Genomic DNA, 25744 nt, shown 5'->3' on the forward strand with positions numbered 1-25744 from the left:
GTGTCCCATCGTGAGGGCAATTTATCCTGGAAAGCTGCAAAAAAATGTGCTGGGTAAGAGGGAAGTGACCGGTATCTGTTAGCTTGCCCTTGCATCCACTATGAGAGAGGTTTTTGAAACAGTTTGCGGCTTGCTGGAAATAAATGCTATGTCCTGGTTGTTAGGCTATCTTAATAAGTGAGTAACTTTTCAATTGTTGCACTCGGCTTGCACTGCCACTACTTCAGCCCAACTTTTGGGTTACTAGTCTGTTGCTCAGGGAGCTTAAAAAGATAGTGCAATCTGTAAGGCCTCTGAAGTAGCATCATCAAATTGGAGGACTTTCTGACAGACTTCTTTGGTAGCAGCTGAGTGAAAAATGACGTCCCTAACCATTGAATTGGCGTAGGATTCTTTACACAAAGCTGACACAGACACACACTTGCAACATAGCCCCTACAGTTCTACTAATGTGACACAGTATGACTGATTAGATTGCTCCTGGCAATGGTAAAATTCTACCCTCACAGTAATGACATGAGCATCTCATTGGTTAACGAATCACACATCTCTGAGAGTTTGGCAGGCTCAATAAAGGGGATCTGTTTACTCAACAACCAATAAATCTATAGCTTAATCCAAGAAAGAAAGAAAGTAATTATGAAAGAGACCTCAAAAATGCAGTTAGGTGCCTCAAAAACATTCTTTTTTTGTGAATTTCTGTATTGTTTCTTGCTATGGTGCATTTCTCGATTTTCCCATCATCTGATGACATGCTAAATATACAAAATTTCTTTTTGAATATGGTAGATACATGTCATGACAAGAATCAATAAAGAAATTCACATAAAGTCAGTGAATATTTTTGAGCAACCTTACGGCTCTTTTAAAGTCTGTTTCATAATTATTTTGATAATGGTTGCATTCCTCTTCAAGGATTTTCAGTCCAGTTTAGGTCCAAGGAAACAAGGTTGTAAAAGTTTTTTTATCAGTTACCTGGATAGCGGATAAATAAAGAGGGCATAATGTTTTTTCATAAGTTTCTCCTCTGCAGCTGTTACTTCAAATGGATGGAATGGGGTGGGTATCCATATTTGTGGTTGTTTTGATGTTTTGCTGGCTCTGCAGCACTGGACCCATCGTAGCACAGTCTAAGTTTATCTTAGCACAGTTCAAGTTTATTCTAGAACAGTTTGTACATATCAAAACACAGTCTATGTGTAGTGTGTCAACCTACACAAAGAAACACTAACTCAGATTAGACAGTTTTTTAGCGACACTGAACATGATGTTACAGTAAGCATACAAATCACAAGACCAAGCAGCTGTACCATGAGAGAATCCTAATAACAAGCAGGGTAACACACATTTGCAGAGAACAATTACATATGCATATCAAAGAAGGCGAGTGACACCTGGATGAAAGGAGAACTGGCTAGTATGTCGACTGCTTGGTACAGTGCTGACCAAGGCGGCACTAAAGTTGTGGTGACGCAGGTGTGTTACCACAAACCATGCTTTACTGTCAGCCCCAAAGTCAAACTTTGGATATTCTGGTTTGTTGTCACAGGAAGTGTAATTGACTGTGCTGTAAGAAATCATTTAAAATCAGTATAAAGGAGTCCCTTGTGACAGAGCTGCCAAACATCATTGTGTGATCTTAACCTGTATGAACTTGGTGCTCTCTTTTTAAATTATTCACTTTTCATGGTTGTTTCATGCCAGCAACAACTTGATGTTGCTAGAAATGACACATGATGTACAATACTGATTAACTGCTTTCCTGTGAAATGTGCTGAATTTCTCATAAACAGAATCAGAATACTTTCTGTGGAACCTGTAACAGCGCTCAAGTCATAAGTTTGTAGATCCTTAATTTGATGATCCAAGCTACAAGGACAAGTGAAAAATGCTATGTTTCACAAAGCAGTTCTTCATTACTGACATCATATGTCATTGGATATGTTTTTTAATTGCCTAAATATCTTATTTTCAGATCATGGTTTACAATGCTGTGGGATAAAAGTCACAAACATAAATTATTAGAATGTTATAATGGTTATTAATTGTGTTGTTGCTTATATTAGATTTAGATTTTCATCTTATCTTAATTTATCAACATAGCATCATAAATAGGATGTAATTGATGAGCTTCTATTCAGTTTTAGTCATGAGCTGTAATATCTGATGAATGTAAACATAGTTTGAATCCTCTGAATTTTTTCATCATAGGAAGAACATTGTGTCATTTCAGTGCTGTCTTCATAATCGACATGCACGACTTGATTTCTGAGATGATTAAAAATTTTTTGTTACTGTTGACACATAATCTTTCCACAGAAACATTCTAAGAATTGCTTAATATCATGAAACACTATCAGTTAACAGCATTTCAAATGTCCATGATGGAATAACAACATTATGGAAGGAATAGATTGCTACTTATCACATAAAGTAGGGATAGGCACAATGAAAAGAATACTACCAATATAGAACTTTCAGACAAAGCCCTTCCTCACAAGGAAAACTCACAAATCCACACAACGACTCATACAAACACAGGTAATATCTCTGGCCAGTGGCAGTAGTCAAGTGTGCATGAGTTATTGTATGAATGTGTCAGAGTTCTACTTTTGAGGAATTACAGTATTCTTTCTGTAGTACCTGCCTGCAACTCAAGGCCTCCTCTGTGTGATGAGCAGCCATCTATCATTTCCATATTGTAGTTATTAGTATTTGAGTGACATCTAAGAAAGGGAGCTTACAGATTGAAACTCCAACTAAAGACAGATAGAAAAAGTCTACCTACCTACTTACTAGTTGGTAGCAGTTGGATATAAAAAATGCTTACAGTGTCACTATTTCTCAGGGCCTAGAGTACTTTGTCTAGTACAAGACAAAGGTTGAGTGAATGAATTTTGAACCTGGTGAAATTGGATCTGCCTGGAACCAAATAAAAAAAGAAAAAAAAAGAATGAATGAATTGACTGCCAATGACAGATGATGCTTTAATAATAATAAAAAACACCACAAAGAAAGCATTTGGTAATCAGAGATAAGGAAAGCGGAAGTTGTCTGTAGAATCATGCATGTGGCAAAGACAGGATGAAACAGAGAAACAAAAAAGGTGATGCAAATAATAAATGGGAAGAATATAACCAAGAGAAACCAACTGAAAAATGAAAGTGGTGGAGAGAATATAAATAGGAAGAGGGGGCTCACCGAAATAACCAGGCTAAAGGGGAGTAGGAGAGTAGAAAATAGACAAGCAGATGAAAGATATCTCACTTGAGGACCGTGTGGATAACTGGATGGAAGAATAAAACTCATCCACATGGTAAACCATGCACCAAGATTCCTGTTAGTCTCTTGTATTTTATGTTACTTACATCGTCTTACTTTGTGTGTCCTTTTATCCTTGTTGACAGTCTAGTGGTCGTAAGAAAAACATAAATTGAACACCTTGTCTCCTACTTGACATGGATGTCTCTCTTAGGTAGCTTTCCCATTGGATTTTTAGTTTGTTCCTGTGATGAACTCACCTAAGTGTTGGTAGGAAGAACCTCTGAACATTTTTTATAATGGAAAATGGAGAGAATTTACGTAATATGTTAGTTTTACCTACCTGCTGATGTCTCCATTTGTGTAATACTTTTATCTGCCGGAGTCTTTATTTTTAGACACCTGCAGAAAATTACTACTATACATGCACTCCATGTCATATAATCATTTTTCCAGAAAGGTACTTAAATTGTAATCATCACAAGAAGATTATTTAAACAGAGTTGACACTAGTGCTTTGTGCCTTTGTCTATGTGTGTCCAGCAGTTTCCGGAGATGACGTCGCATATCCTATGCTCACCTGTTTTGATGGCTCATGTGTCTGCCCTTTGGGATATGAAGCATCAGATGAAGGCCACTGCAAGCCTGCAGAAGGTGCAGCAGCTGGAAGGATGGGAACAAAGGGACCATCTGGATGGAAATGTATTCTAATCTTTAACTGAAATACAAAAAATAAATAAAAAATTTAAAAAAATATATTTTTGCATATTACACAGTGAATTGTTTCCAGACTAACTCTACTGTGTAAGGCATAAAGTTGTTGTTAGCTACTGTCCATTTAAAACACTATATGATATGCAGTTATGCTATGTTATGATACTAATCATACTTATGGAAGGCAAGAGTGCCTAATTACCTTGTGATGAAACTGGAATGGCTGTAGACATGTTGATAGCTACACTGCACATGATGTGCCAGAGATGTAGCTTGTTGAAACAATAGCTCTGTCCTAAGGAATTACAGACAAGATAGGAAAGGGATCTGTGTTTGGGGAAGATGGTAAAAATTTGGTTTGGAATGAGTCTAGAGAGATCATGAGGTTATAGTCTGAAACTCGCAGTGGCCTTTTTTTCTCTGTTTGATGTATTCCTCAAACAAATTCCATTTTCCTGTCTTTCTCTCATGAAAAAACACACTCATTCTGGAAGGCAGAGATTCATTTGCATTTGCACTGGAACTTATGATTTGTGGTATGGCTGTTCCATTTAAGGTGGATTAGGTGCTCTTATAACTAGGTTTCATTATTTTTATTGTTTAACTATCATTTTTATGCTTTAAACTACATTTATCAATTATTTTGCTGGTAGCACTTCTAGTTTGTCCATTTGACACTAGCTGTGCTTTGTCAGTAATAGACTCATATTGTCCTTATTGAGTGAGTTTTGTGTTTTGCCAGAATTGTTTGTTTTATAACAGAACTTAAACAGAAATGAATATCAGTGAACAAATTAAGACCTTGGGCTGGATGTGTATGATAGCCTTTGGTTGTTTTAACGGTTCCATATCTTAGCCGCTAAAAGCAGAACTCTTATAGGATCAATTTTTGTCCATCTGTATGCCTGTCTGACTATTAAGATGCCTTTTTTTTCAGGAACAGGTAAACCAGTCAAGTTGAAATTTGTGTCACATATTAAGGACTATGGTCCAATGGTGATGTAAAAAATTTAAAGTTCTAAGTCAATGCAGTCAAAAGATATGGTCATTTATGCCACATATTTTGATACTGGCAAACTCACTCATCAAAACCTATAGAGACTTCCCCTTGGCATAGGATCATGAAATGTGGCAAGGAACGAGGTTTCACAGTACAAGTAAAGGGGAAAAAAAACCAAAATTTGTTAAATTGTTATTTTATCACACAAAAGTATCTTTGTGCCATTGGAACTTATATTGCATTCATCATTCGTCAAAAGCATGATTGAAAAATATTACTGCTTGCAAACATAAAATGTAAGTTGTAATAATGATTTAGCAAGTAAATAAGAAATATTTTATTAAATCTTCTCTCTACATATATAAACTGAAGTCCCCTGCTTTCTTCTTTTTTATGCCTGGGCTAATGTCAGGAACTGCTTTAGAGATTTTGATTTCATCTTGGAACTCCTGGGATAAATATCTCGTCAGTATCAATATCAATAACAGACAAAAATCTTAAAGATTGTCAATTCCTGGGAGGGATGAACTATGCCCTATCTAGGCTGAGATGCTGGAGGTGGCAGTCATGTGTGCATGAGGTGTGCTTGCTTGTGTGTATGAATGGCATGAGTTTCTATTTTACTGATGAAGGCTGTGGCCGAAAGCTCTATGTAAGTGTCTTTTAATTGTCCCTGTCTGCAGCTTAATGTGTCTTCTTTACAGTATGTAGCAATCTTTTCCTACATTGTTGACAGCCGTATCTATTGCTTTAAGTTTGCACAGAAACCTCAGTGCACTAGACCTACTTGCACTTGGTCTCTCTCTCTCTCTCTTTTTTTAAAAAAAGTCATAGGGGGGAATCTTTGTTTACATGTTGGTGATGTAGGAGGTGCTAGGGTGATCTGTAAATTCATTTTCTTTTTTTTATCAAAACCAAGGTGAAGCTTACAGTAATGCACATTATGTGAATTACTAAGGTGCAAAGGTCTAACAATTGTGTCTGTAGCAGAAAAGTGATATTGTGTCACAAGGAGATAAAAGAACATTCTACATCACTTTTTGATCGTAATGACTGGACATGGTATCAGATAAGATTTTAGATCTGAAGATGGTATAATTTGGTGAAATTGCTCACAGCAAAAATGATCTAGACTGGGGTTTATTCATAAAATTGCACCTGTTTAAGAAAACTGAAAGACTGTTGTCTATCAAATGAGCAATTTTGATAATATTGTGGAGTGTTCAAGGCAAAATATGAAATGAAAATATTTTTAACACAAAACATTGATATCAGTTGTAAACTGTCTCATCATTATTGTTCAAGATAATTGCACATCAATATAACATTTTGTATTTGAAGGCATGTTAACATTTTACTGATTGAAAAAAAATTCACTTAATAACACTGTAACATAATGAGACTGAATGGCTAGTCAGTGCTTACCTTTTGAGGGCAAAATTCAAAGTACTGTCAGTAGATACACTTAAAAGTAGCTCTTGGAACTATTAATTCCTTCTTCAAAGAAGAAAGAGGGATGTGTTGGGGAGCATGCCAAGGAGGAATAGGTAACTCAGATGTAAATAGAGAATTATTTGGGTATAAACAGCAACAGTTATGATTTATTGCCTGAAATATTTATTTTATCATAATGTTATGACAAATAAAAATCCAGAAATACACTAAGAGGGAGGAAAATCAAGTGATGTAAGAGTAGTGATGGGACAAATGACATTTTAACAATCGTTAAGCTAATCAATTGTTTTTTTGTTCAGTTTGTTACTCTCTACTTATGCTAATTCTGCCCCACACCTCCTCCTTCTCTGGTAATCTGCATGTATGCCATGCAGAATACAATGCACTGTATTTACCAGCTTTGTGGTTGGCCAGGAGAGTAGATGAACACAGGAGGTTGCGAGTGCCTGCTGATAATAGCTGGCTGCACTGCTCCCACCACCTACTCCAGTCCAGTCCCAAACATCACCTATCCCGCCTAAGGCAGGGCTAACTGTGAAACCAATCATGTGATCTACAAGCTAAGCTGCAACACTGTGCTGCGTTCTACATGGGCGTGACAATCAACAAGCTATCTGTCTGCATTAATGGCCACCAACAAACTTCGGCCAAGAAACAATTGGACCACCCTGTTGTTGAGAACACCACTGAACACAATGTTCTCCATTTCAATGACTGCTTCATAGCCTGTGCCATCTGGCTCTTTCCTACCAGCACCAGCTTTTCTGGATTAAGCAGGTGGGAACTCTTTGTGCAATATATCCTACATTCCCGTAACCCTCCTGGTCTCAACCTTTATTAGTCATTGTCCTTACCCATCTAGCCCATTCCCTGTTCCCATTCCAGTACTAACCAGCCCTCTATTCCACCAACACACCCAGTATTTTTATTTCTCTCCTTTTCTGCTACCCCCTCTCTGTCCCCTGCCTTCCATCTAACCTTGCAACTGCACCTAGCTGCCCCTCTCTCTCTCTCTACCTCATTCCTGCATGCTCCCACTAGCAGCACTTTACCGTCTCCCATTCCTAGCCTACTATCCCTTCCCTCCCCACCCCAGCCTCCTCCTACTCTGGTTGCCTCTCCCATCATTTGCTACTGTTTGTAGTCTGGCTTCGGCTGCCAGACTGTGATCGATTGTGTTCATTTGTGTGTGTGTGTGTGTGTGTGTGTGTGTGTGTGTGTGTGTGTCTATTTTCAGCAAGGCCTTGTGAGCTGAAAGCTCATTTTGTGACAATCTTTTCGTTGTACCTATCTGAGACTCAGCATCTCCGCTATATGGTTAGTAGCAATTGTCCTTTTCATAATATTGTCACATTCCATTGTCCATTGTTTGAAGTTCAAAAATCAGTTTTAAATGATGAAAAGAAGAATTATGTAGAATGCTTACCTTAACTTTGGTGTAACCCATGAATTATCTACACTTACCCTAGGGAAAGGGCTACCAACCAGACGGATGTGTACCCCAGTTGTATGCTATTGCTTTAGTTCGACCAAGAAAGTACAACAGACTCACTTCAGTTAGAAGAATTAATGGATAGCTCAGTGAACTAAAATACTAAAGAGTAGTTTCAGTTGAAAGAACCAATGCATACTTCTGCAGACAGGAAAACACAGACTAGTTTCACTTGAAAAGAAAGAATGAGCAATTCAGTCATTATGCAAACCTGCAGCAGACTGCATCAACTGTTTTCATTCAGCTGTTCCCACAGACTGTTTTTACTCAAAAGAATGCATGAATAATTCAGCAGATATGTACAAATATGTCTGAATAAGTTGTTTGTCTTCCAACAATGGACCAAGTCAATTGTTTTTGTTCAATTGTTCCCACCACTAGGTAATATAAAGATAAGGCCAATTTCCTGCACCATTCTTCCTCAACCTGTGCTTCTGTTCCACTGTGTCACTGGCATGTTTATATACAGTAACCTTCTTTCTTTTAAAAAAAGGAGAAAATGACAGCCACTTGCCTGCAGCTGAATAATGAACACATGTAACAGATCACATTAACTTTCAGTTGTGTGTGTGTGTGTGTGTGTGTGTGTGTGTGTGTGTGTGTGTGTGTGTGTGTGCACAAGAGAGAGAGAGAGAGAGAGAGAGAGAGAGATCGCTTATAGTGGGAAAAGACCAAAGCCTCAAGGGTAGTGCGATTTTCTGATCCACTGAATGTGGTGGTGTGTCACCCTTCATTCATGAGCAGATAAGTAGTTATCTTTTTTCCTCTTTGTTTGTTATAAGGTAACCTTCCAGGCAAGCCAGGATCATAAGTGGCATTTATAGAAACATTATTTCACTAACCATCTGAAGATTGTTATCACAGTTGTAATATTGTTGAAAACTTCTACTATTCACAGCTTAACCTTATTCCAACACAGCAACTCACCTAGTCATTTGCTTATTTTATTTCTTCTCCAATTTTCTAAAGGTCCCAATAGAAAATAAAGATATTTTAAACTGTCTGAGATCATTTTACATATAAAATATTTAGTTACAGAAATATGTTACCAGCACAAAATAACTTCAAAATTTTTCTGTATTTCAATCATAATTGATCTCCAAGGTGTCAATTTGCGTCTCTGATACCTTACTTGGAAGTTACACTAATATTCTACTTGCCATTATAGAGCCAGATCTTTCACCTCGACTGTTGCAGAACTTTCTAGCATTATTTAGTTTTAACATGATAATATAAATTTTCATCATTTTATTTTCTGTACCTAGCTGCATTTGATGTGTTTTGTTTACATTTTAGTGCCGTGTAACATTATCAACACATGTCATCCATATGCGCAGTGTGTATTCAACTCTGCCCTTGGCCAGTACCGTTGTCAGTGTAATGCTGGCTTTGAAGGAGATGGATATGACTGCATTGAGACAGGTAATAATAACAGAACAAAGACTTCAGGTGCATGCTGTATAACTGAGATGTGAAATATGAGTTATTAGTCCCATTACATAGAACACCATTAAATAAATAAATAATAAATAAATTGTTTATTTTTCCATAATAACTTAACAGTAATGGACATTGTCAGTTTACGAACACACGAACATTAAAATATTTATAAATAAAGATAAACTATACACAATAACATTAGAAATCTTCGATGAAGTACAAACATTTATCAGTTAACAGCTGCTTTAATTTTGTCTTAAATATGTTTCCTTTTAACAATTTTATATTATTTGGCAATCTGTTAAAAAAATGTCTTCCAGCAAAAAATGGACTACGATTTGTTGTTCTTTTATTACTAAATTTTATGTGGTAATCCTCTCTTTTTCTTGTATTATAATTGTGGATTTCACTATTGATTACACTATGCTCCATGTTTTCTTTTACAAACAGTATAGTTCTGAGAACATAAAAGAAAACACTATCAGTATGTTATACTTAATGAAATATTCTCTACAGGACTGCTGCTCATTAATGTTAGATATTATCCTAATTGCTCTTTTCTTTGCTCTAAAAGCCCTATCCAAAAGATCTGCTGTGCAAGTTGAGAAAGAATATAATGATTTACAAAAGATTTTGTACATTATTTTTAGAAAGTTATGCGTTATGGTTTAACAGCTATAAGGAAGTGCATTTAATAAAAATATACATAACACTACAATATTTGTTATAGATTAACAGTTTACAATTAATGGTCTACATATTACTATTTTTCAAAGTGTCATATTGTCTTCCAAGAATTCTTCAGTGGTACAGTACCATTTCTATACTAAAATGTTGTGGAGTAATCTTTTTAGAGAGCCAAGGTCCATATATAATATGTTCCTATCTTGTGGTTTGCCATATATTTTTAGCTGCATATACAAGGGGAGATCCAAAAATAAACGGAATTAAACTATGTGTTGTGCCAGTAGATGATGTTAGTTTGGGGTCTCCTACATCGCTAAGTAAGCTTGTGTCAATTGGAATTAAGTGGTTTGTTTGTGGTGCTCTGTTTTTTGAATTCCTATTTCAATCCTTGGGTAATTAAAGACATGGCTGACAAGAAGAAACAAAGAGTCTGTGTGGAATTTTGGTTTCTGCTAGGAAAAACTGCAGCTGAGACTACTTGTATGCTTTGGCAAGTGTTTAATAATTATGCTTTAGGTAAGTCATAGGTCTAAAAGTGACTTTTTCATTTCAAACTGGCAACATATCAATTGAAGACATGCCACGTGCCTTCGACAGGACGAAATGATAAAAACATTGCCACAAACAAACATGCAATTGATTAAGATCATCGAAGAGCCAAATTTCTGAGAAATGAAATTGTCATGGATCACAATCCAGTGAATTTTAACCAAAGATTTGCACATGAGATAGTGTCTGCAAAATTTGTCTCTCACTTGCTCACAGATGACTGAAGAGAAAACTGTGTGGAAGTTTGCCTTGACTTGAAAAGTGAAGTGTAGAACAACCTAAATTTTCTTGAAAGAATTGTGAATGGGGATGAGAGTCAGTACTATGGATATGATCCAGAGTCAAAGCAAGCATCAAGCCAGTGGAAAACTCAAACATCACCACGACCCAAGAAAGCATGTCAAGTGCGATCCAATGTGAAAACAGTGTTTTTTTTATATATATATATATATATATATATATATATATATATATATATATATATATATATATATATATATATATATATATATATATATATATATATATATATATATATATATATATACTGGTGGCTTTGCCCACAAGGAGTTCATTCCTCCAGGACAATCAGTGAACCAACATTTTTATCTGGATATGTTTCAAAGATTACAAGAGAGTGCGCAATGAAAATGGCCAGAACTGTGGAGAAATGGGAACTAGTTGCTTCACCATGACAATGCTCCAGCACACAAGCTCTGACAAGTGGCCCAGTTCATGGCAAAAACAACATGGTGCTTGTGCCCCATCCACCCTACTCACCTGATCTGGCTCTGTCTGACTCTTTTTTTTCTTTTTTTTCACAGATGAAGTAAACTCTGAAAGGAAAGCAATTCAGTGATGTGGATGATGTTGAAAGAAACACACTAACAGCTTTGAACAGTTTTATGCTTCAAGAGTTCCAGAACTGTTTTCAGCAGTGACAAAAAGCTTTGGGTCATGTGCATTAATGCACATCGATAATACTTTGAAGGGTACTAAAGTACTGTGAATGTAGTGTTTAAAAAATGCAAAATAACAAAAATTCCAGTTTTTTTGGGTTCCTCTCGTATAGTGGTGTCTCAGCGTAAAGCTTTATGTGATGTGAGGGACTTATGAAGTTCTCTTTGTGATGAGTACCAGAGCTATGGTTGATGTGGCACTTTTCAAATTTATATTGGTTATTGTATATGGAAATCAAAATTTCAAAAGTGTAGAATGACGGAATGGTTAGTTCAAAATGGTTCAAATGGCTCTGAGCACTATGGGACTTAACTTCTGAGGTCATCAGTCCCCTAGACTTAGAACTACTTAAACCTAACTAACCTAAGGACATCACACACATCCATGCCTGAGGCAGGGTTCGAACCTGCGACCGTAGCGATCGCGCGGCTCCAGACTGTAGCACCTAGAACCGCTCGGCCACCCCGGCCAGTGGAATGGTTAGTGTTTTTATTTGCTAAAATAGTGGGGGGCATGACTCATTCCTATGGGCAGCACAAACAACATTTTAACAAATTTCTTTTGAAGAATTAATAGCCTTGTGCTGTTTGCAGAATTTCTCAGAAAATTATCCCATACCAAATGATCGATTCAGTGTAACTATGAGGGACTGTCTTTCTTAAGTCCATATGAGTGGCATCAGATAAAATAAACAATGCAAAAGCAGGAAGATTTGACTTATTTGTCAAGAAGTTTATACATGTCTTCCAGTTTAAACTTTAGTCAAGCTTTAGAACTGAGAATTTCACAAGGCTACCTTCTGTCATCATTTCATTATTTGAGCTATTCTTAGAGGGCATGTTGCTGATGATTTAGACACAAAATGCATTATTTAGGTCTTAGTGATATTCAGTTTTACTACATTTTTATGTAACTAGGACTCTAGTTTTCCTAGAACATTTTGTAAACTGTCTGGAATTTTTCTATTGCATCATTTTCTATTGGGATTGAGGTATCATCTGTGAACAAGACTGAATGAGTATCAGTAATTAACAGTGAACATTTACATGTAACAAAAACAGGTATGGGCCCATTATTGAAGTTGGGAAGTTGTTTTCCATTTGGAGTTGTAATTAAATCAGTTTGATGTTTAAATAACTTGTTTGCATCAAACAATGGAAAATCAAGGTTATAATATAACAATATTATGGAAAGGATAGTTGCTACTCACCATATAGCAGAGATGCTGGGCACAACAAAGAGACTGTCAAAAAGTGAGCTTTCCGCCAACAAGGCCTTTGTCGAACATAGACAACATACACATACACAAAAGCAAATCACACACACATATGACCTCAGTCTCTGGCAGCTGCAGCCAGACTGTGAGCAGCAGCGATGGGAGAGACAACCTGGTGCAGGTAAGGAGCAGGCTGGGCCAGTGAGGGGGAGGAATAGCAGGTTAGGAGTAGGGGATGCAGTCAGGAGGTTAGATGGAAAAGGAGAGAGGTAAAAAGACTGAGTGTGCAGAATAAGATTTTCACTCTGCAGTGGAGTGTGTGCTGATATGAAACTTCCTGGCAGACTAAAACTGTGTGCGGATTGAGACTGGAACTCAGGACCTTTGCCTTTTGCAGGCAAGTGCTCTACCAACTGAACTATTCAAGCATGACTTGCAAACTGTCCTCAAAGCTTCAATTCTGCCAGAACCTTGTCTCCTACCTTCCAAACTTCACAGGAGTTCTTCTGTGACCCTTGGAGAACTAGCACTCCTGGAAGAAAGGATACTGTGGAGATTTTCACTCTGCAGCAGATTGCGCACTGATATGAAACTTCCTGGCAGATTAAAACTGTGTGGGGACCGAAACTCAAACTCGGGACCTTTGCCTTTCGCAGGCAAGTGTTCTACCAACTGAGCCAACCAAGTACGATTCACAACCCATCCTCACAGCTTCTGTTCTGCCAGTACCTTGTCTCCTATCTTCCAAATTTCAAAGAAGTTCTTCTGTGAAACTTGGAGAACTAGCACTCCTGGAAGAAAGTACACTTTGGAGACATGGGTTAGCCACAGCCTGGAGGACATTTCCACAGTGAGATTCTCACTCTGCAGCAGAGTGTGCGCTGATATGAAACTTCCTGGCAGATTAAAACTGTGTGCCAGACCAAGACTCTAACTTGGGACCGTTGCCTTTCACGGGCAAGTGCTTTACCAACTAAGCTACCCCAGCACGACTCATGACCTGTCTTCACAGAACAAAGTTTTAATTTGCCAGGAAATTTCAGACGGAAGGTGTGTTGGTGGAATAGAGGGCTGTGTGGCTGGATTGGGAACAGGGAATGGACTAGATGGGTAAGGACAATGACTAACAAAAGTTGAGGCCTGGAGGGTTATGGGAACATAGGACATATTTCAGGGAGAGTTCCCACCTGTGCAGTTCAGAAAAGCTGGTGTTGGTGGGAAGGATCCAGATGACTGTGAAGCAGTCATTGAAATAAAGAACATCATATTGGGTGGCATGCTCAGCAATAGGGTGTTCCAATTGTTTCTTTGCCACAGTTTGTCAGTGGCCATTCATGCGGACAGACAGCTCGTTTGCAGCTTAGCTTGTAGATCACATGACTGGTTTCACAGGTAGCCTTGCCTTTGATGGGACAGGTGATGCTTGCGATCAGATTGGAGCAGGTGGTGGTGGGATGATATATGAGACAGGTCTTCCATTTGGGTTTATTACAGGTTTATTATGTAAATAACAAGAGACATTTTAAACAGTTCAAAATAAGCATTCATCTTTGAAGACACTTCATCTGGTGTGCCTCAGGGCTCTGTCCTTGGACTATTCTTCTTCACTGTTCTAATTAAGCATTTGCCACACTATACTGAGCTTCTGTCAGTTATCTGTTATGTGGATGATGCAACTGTAGTCACAAACGATTGCAATGTGTCAGGGTTGTATCAGACATCACGGGACACTCTCACCTTAACATTAAACTTGTTCTCATCCAACAAACTACTGTATAATGCAGAGAAAACTCAGCATCTACAGCTGGGACTAACAAAAGATGTAGAATCAAAATCTGTAAAGCTGCTTGGAATAGATACTGGTTACAAACTAAACTGGCAGCCCCACATCAACCATGTCTGCAAAAAGATATCATGGGTGTCCTATCTCATATGGAAATTAGTTGACGTAGGAATAATAAATATCTTAGGACAGCTTACTTGGGAGTTTTTCAGTCTCTCATATCTTATGGCCTGCTTCTATGAGGCCACTCATGTTATGTCAGTGTTGTACTACCGATTCCAAAAAAAGAATGTGTAAGATTGGTCCAAGGGTACACAGCCATTGTTTATTTATTAAGATCAAAATACTAACAGTGATAAATCTTTATATCTATGCATCATTGATATATGCTAAAAACAACATGAACAGAGTTGAACACCAGAGAGAATATACACTGTCATGACATCAGAAACAAAAAAGGGTATTGGTATTCCAAGGCATACCCTGACAGAAAGAGGAAACTCTCACAAAGTGAACTGTTTGAAATATTTTAATAAATTGTCCCTTTCTGAACTTAATACACCTCTCAATAATTTTTGAAGCATGTTGTGTAACTGGTTAATAGACAATTCATTATGCTGCTTAAGAGAATTCTTGGATACTTTTGTTTAAGATTATGATTGCAATACTGTAAAACTGGTTAATTTGGAATAAATAAATTGTGCATGTAATGTGAACATTAATTAATATAGTGATTGGTATTGCATCATGCCATCAACATAAAGCCTATTCCACTACATGTGCTCAACAGCTAATAAAGAATCTCAACCTGAATTCTAGTTGGCCAATTCTGTTGCTGAAATTTGATTCTGAAACATCTGGAAAATATTAACTTCTGACTGCCACATCCACTTCTTAGGAGGAAAAAAAATGGTCATTTTTAAACATGCATTCTTTAAAAACTAGTAATTTTGTATACATTCTTGTTCCAAACCTATTCAAATATCAACAACTTTGAAGTGTGGTCTACTTTATTGGTGGTCTGCAAGTTGTCACATGTGCTTTGTTGCAGTTGTACAAACCAAATCTTATCACACATTAGTGCATAGCTCATCCTCATAAACAGGCATCTGCCAGTCCAACACTTCCTGTAAGTTTACTTCATTAAAAAAATTGCTATTCTGAAGTCGAGTGTAATGAAGCATTTAAATCAGAATGGTTCTGTCCATACAAAAGGAATATGGGTTCCCAAAACATCAGTGATGTGATACCCAATTCATCCCCTTCCCCATAGAAAGGAGATTACTTACAAAATGCACATGTGACTCATCCTAGAATTGTTTAAGTGTGTGGGACCAATAAAAATAGAAGTGAAAGGGGATATTGAACATGTCCAAAGAAAGGCAGCACAAATGGTCACAGATTTGTTTGACCCATGGCAGAGTGCCATAGAAATGGTGTGAAACTCCTTTCTGGAAGGTGTTTGAAGATATATGCCACCTATCTTTTTGTGCAAGCCTACTTATAAAGTTTCAAGAATCAGTACAGTAGGAAGCACTCTTTGCTAGCACTTTGCCGAATATAGATGTAGAATAGGGTATTAAAGGAATGAGTGAGGACTGAGAACAGTGCTTTGGCTTTACAGTGCAGTGTTGTCCAGAACTTGTTGACTTTGCACAGTGCATGACAAGACAGCAAATGCATCCAATGAAAAAAGTTACATTGAAGACATACAGTGAGACATTTAATGGAAAATGATACAGCTTAATTTGAGAATGTTTGAAACATTATGAACAGGGTTATCCAACCAGCTCAGGATTTTTATGACCTAACACACCTCTTGGAGAGAATTTAGCATGATATCCCTCTATCAATCAATGCCAAGCCAAATAAATGCTAACATAAGGGCCGGACGTGGACCAACATGTTATTGACTTGCTCAACTTACGAAGCCCTTTCTCTTGAGTAAATCATATAATTTGTCTGAAATTGTTATCATTTGTTTGTCTGTAAATGCTCATCCCATCTACTGACTTACATCCCATTTGGAAAATGCATACGAGGTGCTTTGCTCATTGTGGATGTGTGTGTGCTAAAGTGTAATCACTAACTCTCTAATCACGAACTCACTCACTCACTCTCTCTCTCTCTCTCTCTCTCTCTCTCTCACACACACACACACACACACACACACACACACACACACATTTGTGGCGGGGGGAGGGGGGGGCAGCATGATTGTGTGTATGGGTGTGTATAGATGCACATATTACCCACCTCATATATTATATTACATATATATTAGCAAGGATGTGAAAGTAGTCAAGTTACATATCAAAAGAGAGAAATAGCTTTTTGTGAGCCAGCTCAATATTTCAAGAACACTACAGGACTGATATTTTTTGAAATATCAAATAATTGCTGGTGGTTGGGTTTGAACTGGTGACCTATGGTGCACCAACCAGCATTGCTAACCACAGTGCCACACTGTATGTTTCATAGGTTTTGACAATATTGTGATTGTTAATTTCACAGTTCATTTTAAATTCACTATTATTATTGACCATTAATGTTATTTGTGGAGATATTTTTTCCCTCATGCATGTGCCCTTCTTTAGGTGTATTCTCTTGGAGATATTAAATAACTGAATCCATATTTCAACTTCAGTAGCTAGTTTCAGAAGGATATATCTGATCAATATTGCATAGACTTTGTTCATTTATCCATCTTGAACAGAAACTGAAGTACAAAAGAAAAGTTCAGTTCGAAAAATTGGTTAATGACATTACCTCTCTAGTTGACAATAAGAAATTTCTTGAAATAATGAGCAAAAAGCTATGAAAGCAGTCTGTGCCATCAGAATAGAAAGCTGTTAAATGTTGAAAATGTGGAAGATTGTAGAAGACATTATGCTTAATTGATACAATGAAAGAGCAAAATCAAAGGAAACTCTGAAAACAGTAGGCAAATGTGAACTTTAAAGTTCCCTTCAAGAAGGTAAATCTGCTTGTATTGACACTGATCTGTCATGAAGAAAGGAATATTTAAACATTGCAGGAAAGAAAGTTAGGCAGAGTGTGGTTGGAAGAATTAGTAATGCAGCATTACAAAAGAAAGTTAAGCAATCAATTAAATTTGAAACAACAATGTTGATATAACTGAACATCTGTAAATGTGGCATTATCTTATTTATTAGTGTAATGAACTGCAAAGATTAGGGATTTCAAAGGAGGTAATGATTCTAATGTAAAGCTGAAAAAATCAATCAGGCAAATAACTATATTAAAGTAACTTTATTTTCTCTGCATTTTTTGCACAGATACCATGTAAAATATATATTTAAATTTGATTTTTTGGCTAAATATACCTCTAGGAGCATAATTTATTGTTTATTTCTATTTCAGATGTTTCTTGTGCAGAAGTGAACATCTGTGACATTCATGCGTCATGTGTATATGAAGAAAATATTGGGAAGCATGTCTGCAAATGTGATCCAGGCTTCCAAGGAGATGGCACCTACTGTACTTCTGCAGGTCTGTCTCTGTTTCCTGTGTCATCTTTTGAAGTTGTTGTGTCTGCCCCAAACACAATTTGTGTTTCTTTAAATTATTCCATGCAACAGTATTGTCTTATAATATTAAACAGTTATGAACTGTAACACTATAAAAAGTAACAAATTGAAAATAACATAAGATAAACATTTATCTAAAAGGAACAAAGTCAATTTATGTTATATTTATCTTGATTCAGTTCCTTGTGATTCTTCAGTCATGGGTGCTACTAGAATTTCTTAAATATATGTGGAAAATGATTTTTGAGGATAGTTTAGTAATGTCCACACCAGGGATTTTTTGACACTCACCATTTTATTCACAATTACAGTACAAAGATACAAGGTTGCTTTCTTTGTGTCCATTCTATTCCACAATTGCTAGAAGACATGATACAGTTCCCTCTCCCTATCATCAGTTATTTCACAACAAATGACAATGATTTGGCACCGAAGATGAAAATTGCTCAAGTGAGTGCCTATCAATGATAAAGAAATAATTTATGAATAAAAAATTAAGACAAAAATTATATCTAACACCACAAAGCTAAAAGGTATGTGTAATGCCACAGCCAGGGGAGATGTGATATAATAAAGATTCAAAACATGACAGGAGTAGTGTAATAACTAGATATATCTGAAAAGTCTGGAGTTATATTGTTCAGATGTTGATAATTAGTGGACAGAGCAGCTGCTGCCCAGTTTGTGCTCCATTATCCTTTTACACACACACACACACACACACACACACACACACACAGCAGGATAAGTTATGCTGAAAATAACTGTTAAGGAAAAAAATCCAGTATATTGCATGTTTCTAAGTTAATTAGCATTGAAGTGAGCCAATCAGCCACTGCTCGCACAGATTGAAGTGGCCCTCCAGATATAGTGTCACCAAATGCATTCTTCATTTGGTTTCCTAAAACTGAAAAAGAGAGCGTCAAAAAAGCTAGACATGTGATGGTAGTGAGAATTGAACCTGAGCCAATGGCTGAACAGTCTCCTGTGCCATCATCTGTGCTATGAAAACAATTAACACTAATTGTATCTGGTGAGCTGCTTGGATTTCCACATGCAGTGGCCTGATTGGTTAACTTCAATGCTAAATAACTTAGAAATGGTGCGATGCATTGATTTTTTTTTCTTAACAATTATTTCTCAGCACAATCTACCCTGCAACATACTTACAAGCTTTTTGGACTGTTTATGACCACCCTGTATATGAATCAGTAGTAAAGTGGCAGATTACAACTCCAAAGGTCTGGTCAAGCCTAGGATTTTTCCTGTCACTTATCACTACTTTCATTTCTGGTACTATTCGTTGATGTGCGAATGCCAAGTTGCACCATAGTTTGAATCCACATTCAATTGCATGTCTCCCTACAATTAGCTGGGCAAGTCAGCTCAACAGATGGAGGAAGGCAACACCTCAACACCTCCAACAGGACCATGCCTAGTAAAGCACTGTGGTGTTCAAAACAGTCTACAGTGTGATGACTGCTTTTTTTAAATATCCATTACAAAAGGCTATCTGAAACAAAGTAAGACACATATCATGGTTGGATTAACAGTCTTCAGTTGAAAAATAGTACAGTTACTACCCTAAATTCCAAAAATTTGAATATTATGTCGTAACAATGAACAGTACAGCTCAATATTGTTAATCCCTCAGAGTGGAACCCCAGGTATACACTTCTGTGATTTGATTGCCTGTACAGTGGTAACATGAATGCCTGCTCACCAACTGGCATTTCTCTGATAAAAATGCAACTACTTTTTCTCTGATAAAAATGCACATTTGCACTATTTGCGAACAGTTGCTGATACTAATTTATCAGACAGTAGTAAGGACATTTTTTCCCTCCACTATGAGTTTGTTTGATGGAATGAAATGAAATAGCCACTCCATGTCAGGCATAAACAAAACATTAAAATTTTTACACAGAGCACATAAGAGAAAAACCATGGGTGTCATGGAAGAGACAAATATTTAGGAACAGCTGACAAAGCAGCCAATATAAATGTTAAGTGAATAGATAGACTCAGAATATTTTTAACAATTTTAGGGACTGTTCTGATCATTGTGAAATCTGGCAGTGTATGCTGAACAACACTGTGTTTCTGTCTAGGAGAGATTTTTGTGTTTTTACTAGTGTTGTAAATTGCTAATTTTAATGTACTACTTCAGGGAAAACAAATGCATGAGACAATTTTAGAAAAGTCTTAGTAAAATGGCTATTTATTTTTACACAGCAATAACAAATATAAATGATTTTATTATTTTGTAAGGTGGTGCGAACATTGTTGTAGATGCTACAATTTTACAGTATTTTAAACAAATTTAACAGTTCTGAGATTTGTGTGGCATAGACATTTTAGTCAAATACAAGGACTGTTTTTTACTGCAGTGGTGAGAGATGGTGATGTTGTGCCACTTTATGATCTGCATCGCGGTGAGTGTAGAGACCACTTTGAGCAATGGCACATAAAAAAAAATTCAAAAATAACGCCTTGAAGGCTCTGTGTAGCAGTAAGGAATAATTGATTATACCAGTAATTGTTGTAAGTAGTTTCGAAGACTGTTATGAGATATTTTTGTTAACAATTAATGGCAAGTATGCAATGCTGTGATCATGTGGCTGTAACTTCCTGCTGATAATCTTCAAATCTTTGCAAATTGGCATATGAGTACTGTGTTTGGACAATACACATTTGCCATGTTTTTGTATCAAATATGTTTTTGTATGAGGAAACAAAACGACATGTTGCACTGTTAAATGAACTTGGAAGCACCATGAATCTAGCTGTTAGTAGTGTTTTTACTTATGTGATGTGCTGTATAATGTATGCTGGAAGCAGGTTGTGATGTGCAGGACCATGTATATAAACATTTGACATGTGTGTCTGTGAGAACAAGTGTATACCCCCATATAACATAAAACAGTTTTTAGCTTAGACACACCGCAAATGCTGTAAATCTGAAAATGGCCAAAGGCCAAAACTGACCAGTAATACAAAATATGCTTGGTGCAGTAAAGGCACTTTGCCTAATTAACCTGACAGCTTGCAGTGGTTTCTAAATAGGTTTTTTTTTCTTTTCTTTTTTTCTTTTCTTTTTTAATTAAAGGAAGAAATAGAGTACAAATAATGTGTGTTATACTTTGCATCATAACCTAGCACTCTTACCGAGCGAGGTGGCACAGTGGTTAGCACACTGGACTCACATCCAGCCACCTTGATTTCCCTAAATTGCTCCACCTTCCTCCCCCATCCCTCCCTACTCCAATGAGACTGATGAGCTCGCAGTTTGGTCTCCTCCCCCCAAATCAATCCAATCCAATCCTAACACTAGTGCCCTGACATCATAGCAAATTACTGCTATTCTTGCTAAGCATATCAGTGTATCATGACCTGCCCATTCTTTTTAATCTTCCCCAACCTATCTCTCTCTCTCTACTTGGAAGAAGGAATCATCAGTTCGAAAAACTAGAAAGTATTCTTATATGTGGCTATAGGCATCACTGACATCTTGCTAACAGTTAATGTAATAGCAGAAACCTATGAAAAGCACTCAGAAGGTATTCTTATATGTGGCTATAGGCATCACTGACATCTTGCTAACAGTTAATGCAATAGCAGAAACCTATGAAAAGCACTCTCTTATGCTTCATTAGTTGTCATTTTAACTTTTCCTATCTCTCATCAACACCATAAATTAAAATCTCTACAACAGAAATGATAAATCTTCTTGTCACTGCTGTGTAATTAATTATGACTTCCACTAAATTTTATAATAGTAAAAGTGTTCTTCTAAGGTGACATTTCTGAGATAGTTCATGACTTTTGTGTTATTGATCCAAAATTATAATGTGTGCTTGTTTTAAGTCAATGGTTTCACACATTAAACAGAAATGTTATTTGAACTCACAGTGCTGTTCTTTCTTTACAGATGAATGTATAGCAGATGAGGACTGTGGTAATAATGCACAGTGCTTGTGGAGCGAGCAAGAAAACCGAAATGAATGCCAATGTAGTACTGGGTATGTTCGGATTGGCTCTTCTTGCCAGCCAAAACCAGGTAAATTAAAGACAGCATGGTTCATATTTACTAAAAAGCTTATGTGAAACTGAACTATTTTAAAACTGGAAAAGGAGATATACCATCTTAGCTATGCGGTACATGTGAATTATTATGTGAGATAACTCAGTGTATTCTAAAATAAATCAGTAAAATTAAGTTTAAACAATGGAAACTCCAGTTTGGAATATCAACAATATGAAGAAAAGGTTAGTTTGTTACTCCCTATAAAGATGACACACTGAATTCCAGACAGGCACAACATAAGGACTGTTACACATTAAGCTTTCATCAGGAAGGAGAAACATACATGCATTCACACAAGCAAGTTCACCTCTCACACACACATGATTGCTGTCTCTGGCTGTTCCCAGAACAGAAGTGAGATGTGGTATTTATGAAACAATTTGTTATGCATCAGTTATTCCCATTACATTTTACCATCATTTTTCTAAGACATTGTTCGATTTTCCTTACTAACTCATAAATAAAGAGCTATCTGAAATATGTGCATGAAAAATCATATCTTGTTTCGAGTTCACAATTTTTTCAAAAGTTAATGTTTGAAGTGTTGTGTATAAGAACAACATTTTGATTTTGTAGAGAACTGCATGATAGAAGCGATGGAGTACAGAAGTACTAATTAGGACAGTTCAGAGAGGAAAGTATGAAATTTATTCTCTAACTCTTACATTTGTGTCTGTTACGAAAAGGAAAGGAAATCAGGCTGGTTTTTAATGTCCCATTGATGATAAGGTCATTGGAGATGGAGCATAAACTTTGAATGGCAAAGGCTGGGGAAGGAAATAATCAATGACCATGGAACTCCTTTGGTATTTGCCCTAAGCCACTTAGATAAATTATCAAGGGTCAAAATCTAGATGGCCAGACAAGGGTCTGAACCACCATCCTCCTGAATGTGAGTTCAGTGTCTTGCCATGGCACCACATGATTTGATGTGTTCTAGCCGGCCTTAACTCTCCACATCATCTATTCAATAGAATCTATTATAAGCAGTGTAATCTTATTTTTAAAGAAGGTATTATATGCAGACAACTTATAATTATGATATCAGATAAGATAAAAGAGCTTCCAAACATAAATTACATTCATTATAACATTCTCATATTATGATTTCTGTGTTAGTTTTTGCTTTATCATTACTCATTGTCCTGAACCATTAAAATTTCAAAAACAATAATAGCCCAAGCAAAATCACATATAGTGTTTACAAGTCTTCAAAATCAAAGTTCAATCAAATAAATAATAAAAGTTCAATCAACTTCCGCAAATCATTTTGTGTGGGCATGACCAACAACCAGCTGTTGACCAGAATGAATGGCCACTGCCAATCTGCAGCTAAGAACAAAGTTGACCACCCAGTGGCATAACATGCTGGTGAGTACATGTTGGAACACTGGTGAGTACATATTGGGTTTCAATGGCTACTACACAACCCCCACCTGGCTCCTTCCCTTTAGCACCACCTTTTCTGGAATACATAGGCAGGAATAATCCTTGCAACATACCTTTTGCCCTCATAATCCTGGCCTCAATCTCCATTACTCCACCGAAGCACTGTCCCACTACCCTCTGCACAAGTTTTCCCTTTCTCTGCCCTCTCGCCCCATCCTAGTCCACATCATCTTCATTGTGTGCCACAGTTCACCAGCTGTGGTACCCGTCTGTTACAGGCTACGTGTGTGTGTGTGTGTGTGTGTGTGTGTGTGTGTGTGTGTGTGTGTGAAAACACACAGAGCTGCCCCTGACAGTATAGGAAATGTCTGTGACTGGACCGGAGTAGGATGTGCTTGGGTGGGTGAATTTGGCACGTGTTGCAAAGGACTGTGAATAGGAATGGCACAGGGCTGGATGATGATTTTATTTAAGTTTGATAGGTGATGAAATACCACTTAAGGAGGGGTGGGAAGGATCAAGCAAGGTGAGATGTCCCTCATTTCCAGGCATAATGACATACAATCAAAGCCCTGGAGAAGGATTTGGGTGAGTTGCTTCTAAAAGCTGGTAAAGTTTCCCTTGTTTTTGATGTGCCTGTCCCAATGCAACACTTCTGTGATTTGGTGATGGGTCTCCTTTTCTTCTAAATTATTACATTCTGCCAGAACTGTGCTATATTTATATAAACAAAATACTCTATCACTTTAGAAAATGCATTGTAACCATCAGCTGCTTTATTTAACCTATATATCGTCTCCTGATTTCAGTCATAGACCATCATAACTGGATGTAAGATAAAACAGATCAGTTAAAAATGCATCCCATTTTCTTTTTAAGCTGATACAATGTCAGGGTTATCACAGTGAAACCACCCAAACAACTATCATAACCTGTCCTGGAAATACTAACAAACGTATCTTGCACTGCTTCATGTCAAATAGGTAGTGTACAGTAAAAGAATGGAACAAACATAACACTGGCCCATTCACATTTGTTTCATTCTTGGGTGGTTTCATTGTTACAACCTTGATGTTGTAGCACACTGGACTCGCATTCGGGAGGACGACGGTTCAATTCTGCGTCCGGCCATCCTGATTTAGGTTTCCCGTGATTTCCCTAAATCACTCCAGGCAAATGTCGGGATGGTTCCTTTGAAAGGGCACGGCCGACTTCCTTCCCCGTCCTTCCCTAATCCGATGAGACCAATGACCTCGCTGTCTGGTCTCCTCCCCCGAACAACCCAACGCCCCCCCCCCCCCCCCCTTGATGTTGTATCAGCTTAAAAGAAAAATGGGATGTGTTTTTAACTGTTCTGTTTTACCTACTTCCAGTGATAATTGTCTATTACAAAAACCAGTAGGTGATATATAGGTTAAATAAAACAGCTGATAGCTAAAATGCATATTGTAAAGTACTTGACAGCTGTTGGTTCTCACCTGATGAAAACTTAATACATCAATTGGTGGCAAAGATACTCATAACATTGCTACTCACTCATCATTAAGATTTATTCATTCTGTACCATAGTTGTAATGTCACATAGTTTAAGTTATTTGGTGTTTACATGTCAATATCATTGTAATATTAACTGTTGTATTATTGTCTCATCATGTTCTAATGTAGATCATTTGGTCTAGAATAAGGGGTTCATGAATAAGGATGGAGAGAACTTTGAGAAAGTCAAATAAGCTGTGATGCATGAGCGTGCATGTGCTCGCACAAACAAACACACACACACACACACACACACACACACACACACACACAAGTATGTTAGAAATATCTGTTGTGCTGGTGGAAGAATGCCCTGTCACCATAGCAACTGTAATAGTCTGGCATGTCATGTGACTGGGATGTCATCAGACCTTGTAACAACGGTTGGCGTGAGTATAAATCTTGAAATTAGTGATTTATTCTGAGAAATTTTAAAGAAAATGTAGATAAATGTATGGAAAGATGACAAATACTGCAGATAATAGAAAACATGAAAGAGACCGATTGATGGTTAAAAAGAATAGAAAGAAAAACTAAATGCTGTGTTTAATATTACTTCCTCTCTTTTCTTGCCTCTCTCTCTGCCACCTTAACTTCATTTGAGATGTGTACATTTTTGGTTTT

The 25744-nt window shown here is 37.1% G+C and overlaps 1 protein-coding gene across 2 annotated transcripts in view; it reads left to right on the top strand.

The window, feature by feature from the left end:
- Positions 1–25744, top strand: part of LOC124803083 (nidogen) — a 329301-nt gene that overhangs the window by 259764 nt on the left and 43793 nt on the right. Inside the window, exons 15-18 of one of the 2 annotated variants that reach the window (XM_047264214.1) lie at positions 3808–3963; positions 9219–9344; positions 17942–18070; positions 22040–22168. In XM_047264214.1, the coding sequence (XP_047120170.1) occupies positions 3808–3963; positions 9219–9344; positions 17942–18070; positions 22040–22168 (540 nt within the window). The remainder of the gene's footprint in view (positions 1–3807; positions 3964–9218; positions 9345–17941; positions 18071–22039; positions 22169–25744) is intronic. The other variant, XM_047264215.1, reaches the window with a different exon arrangement.

This window comes from Schistocerca piceifrons, chromosome 6, assembly GCF_021461385.2.
Source record: "Schistocerca piceifrons isolate TAMUIC-IGC-003096 chromosome 6, iqSchPice1.1, whole genome shotgun sequence".
NCBI classification, from domain to species: Eukaryota; Metazoa; Arthropoda; class Insecta; order Orthoptera; family Acrididae; genus Schistocerca; species Schistocerca piceifrons.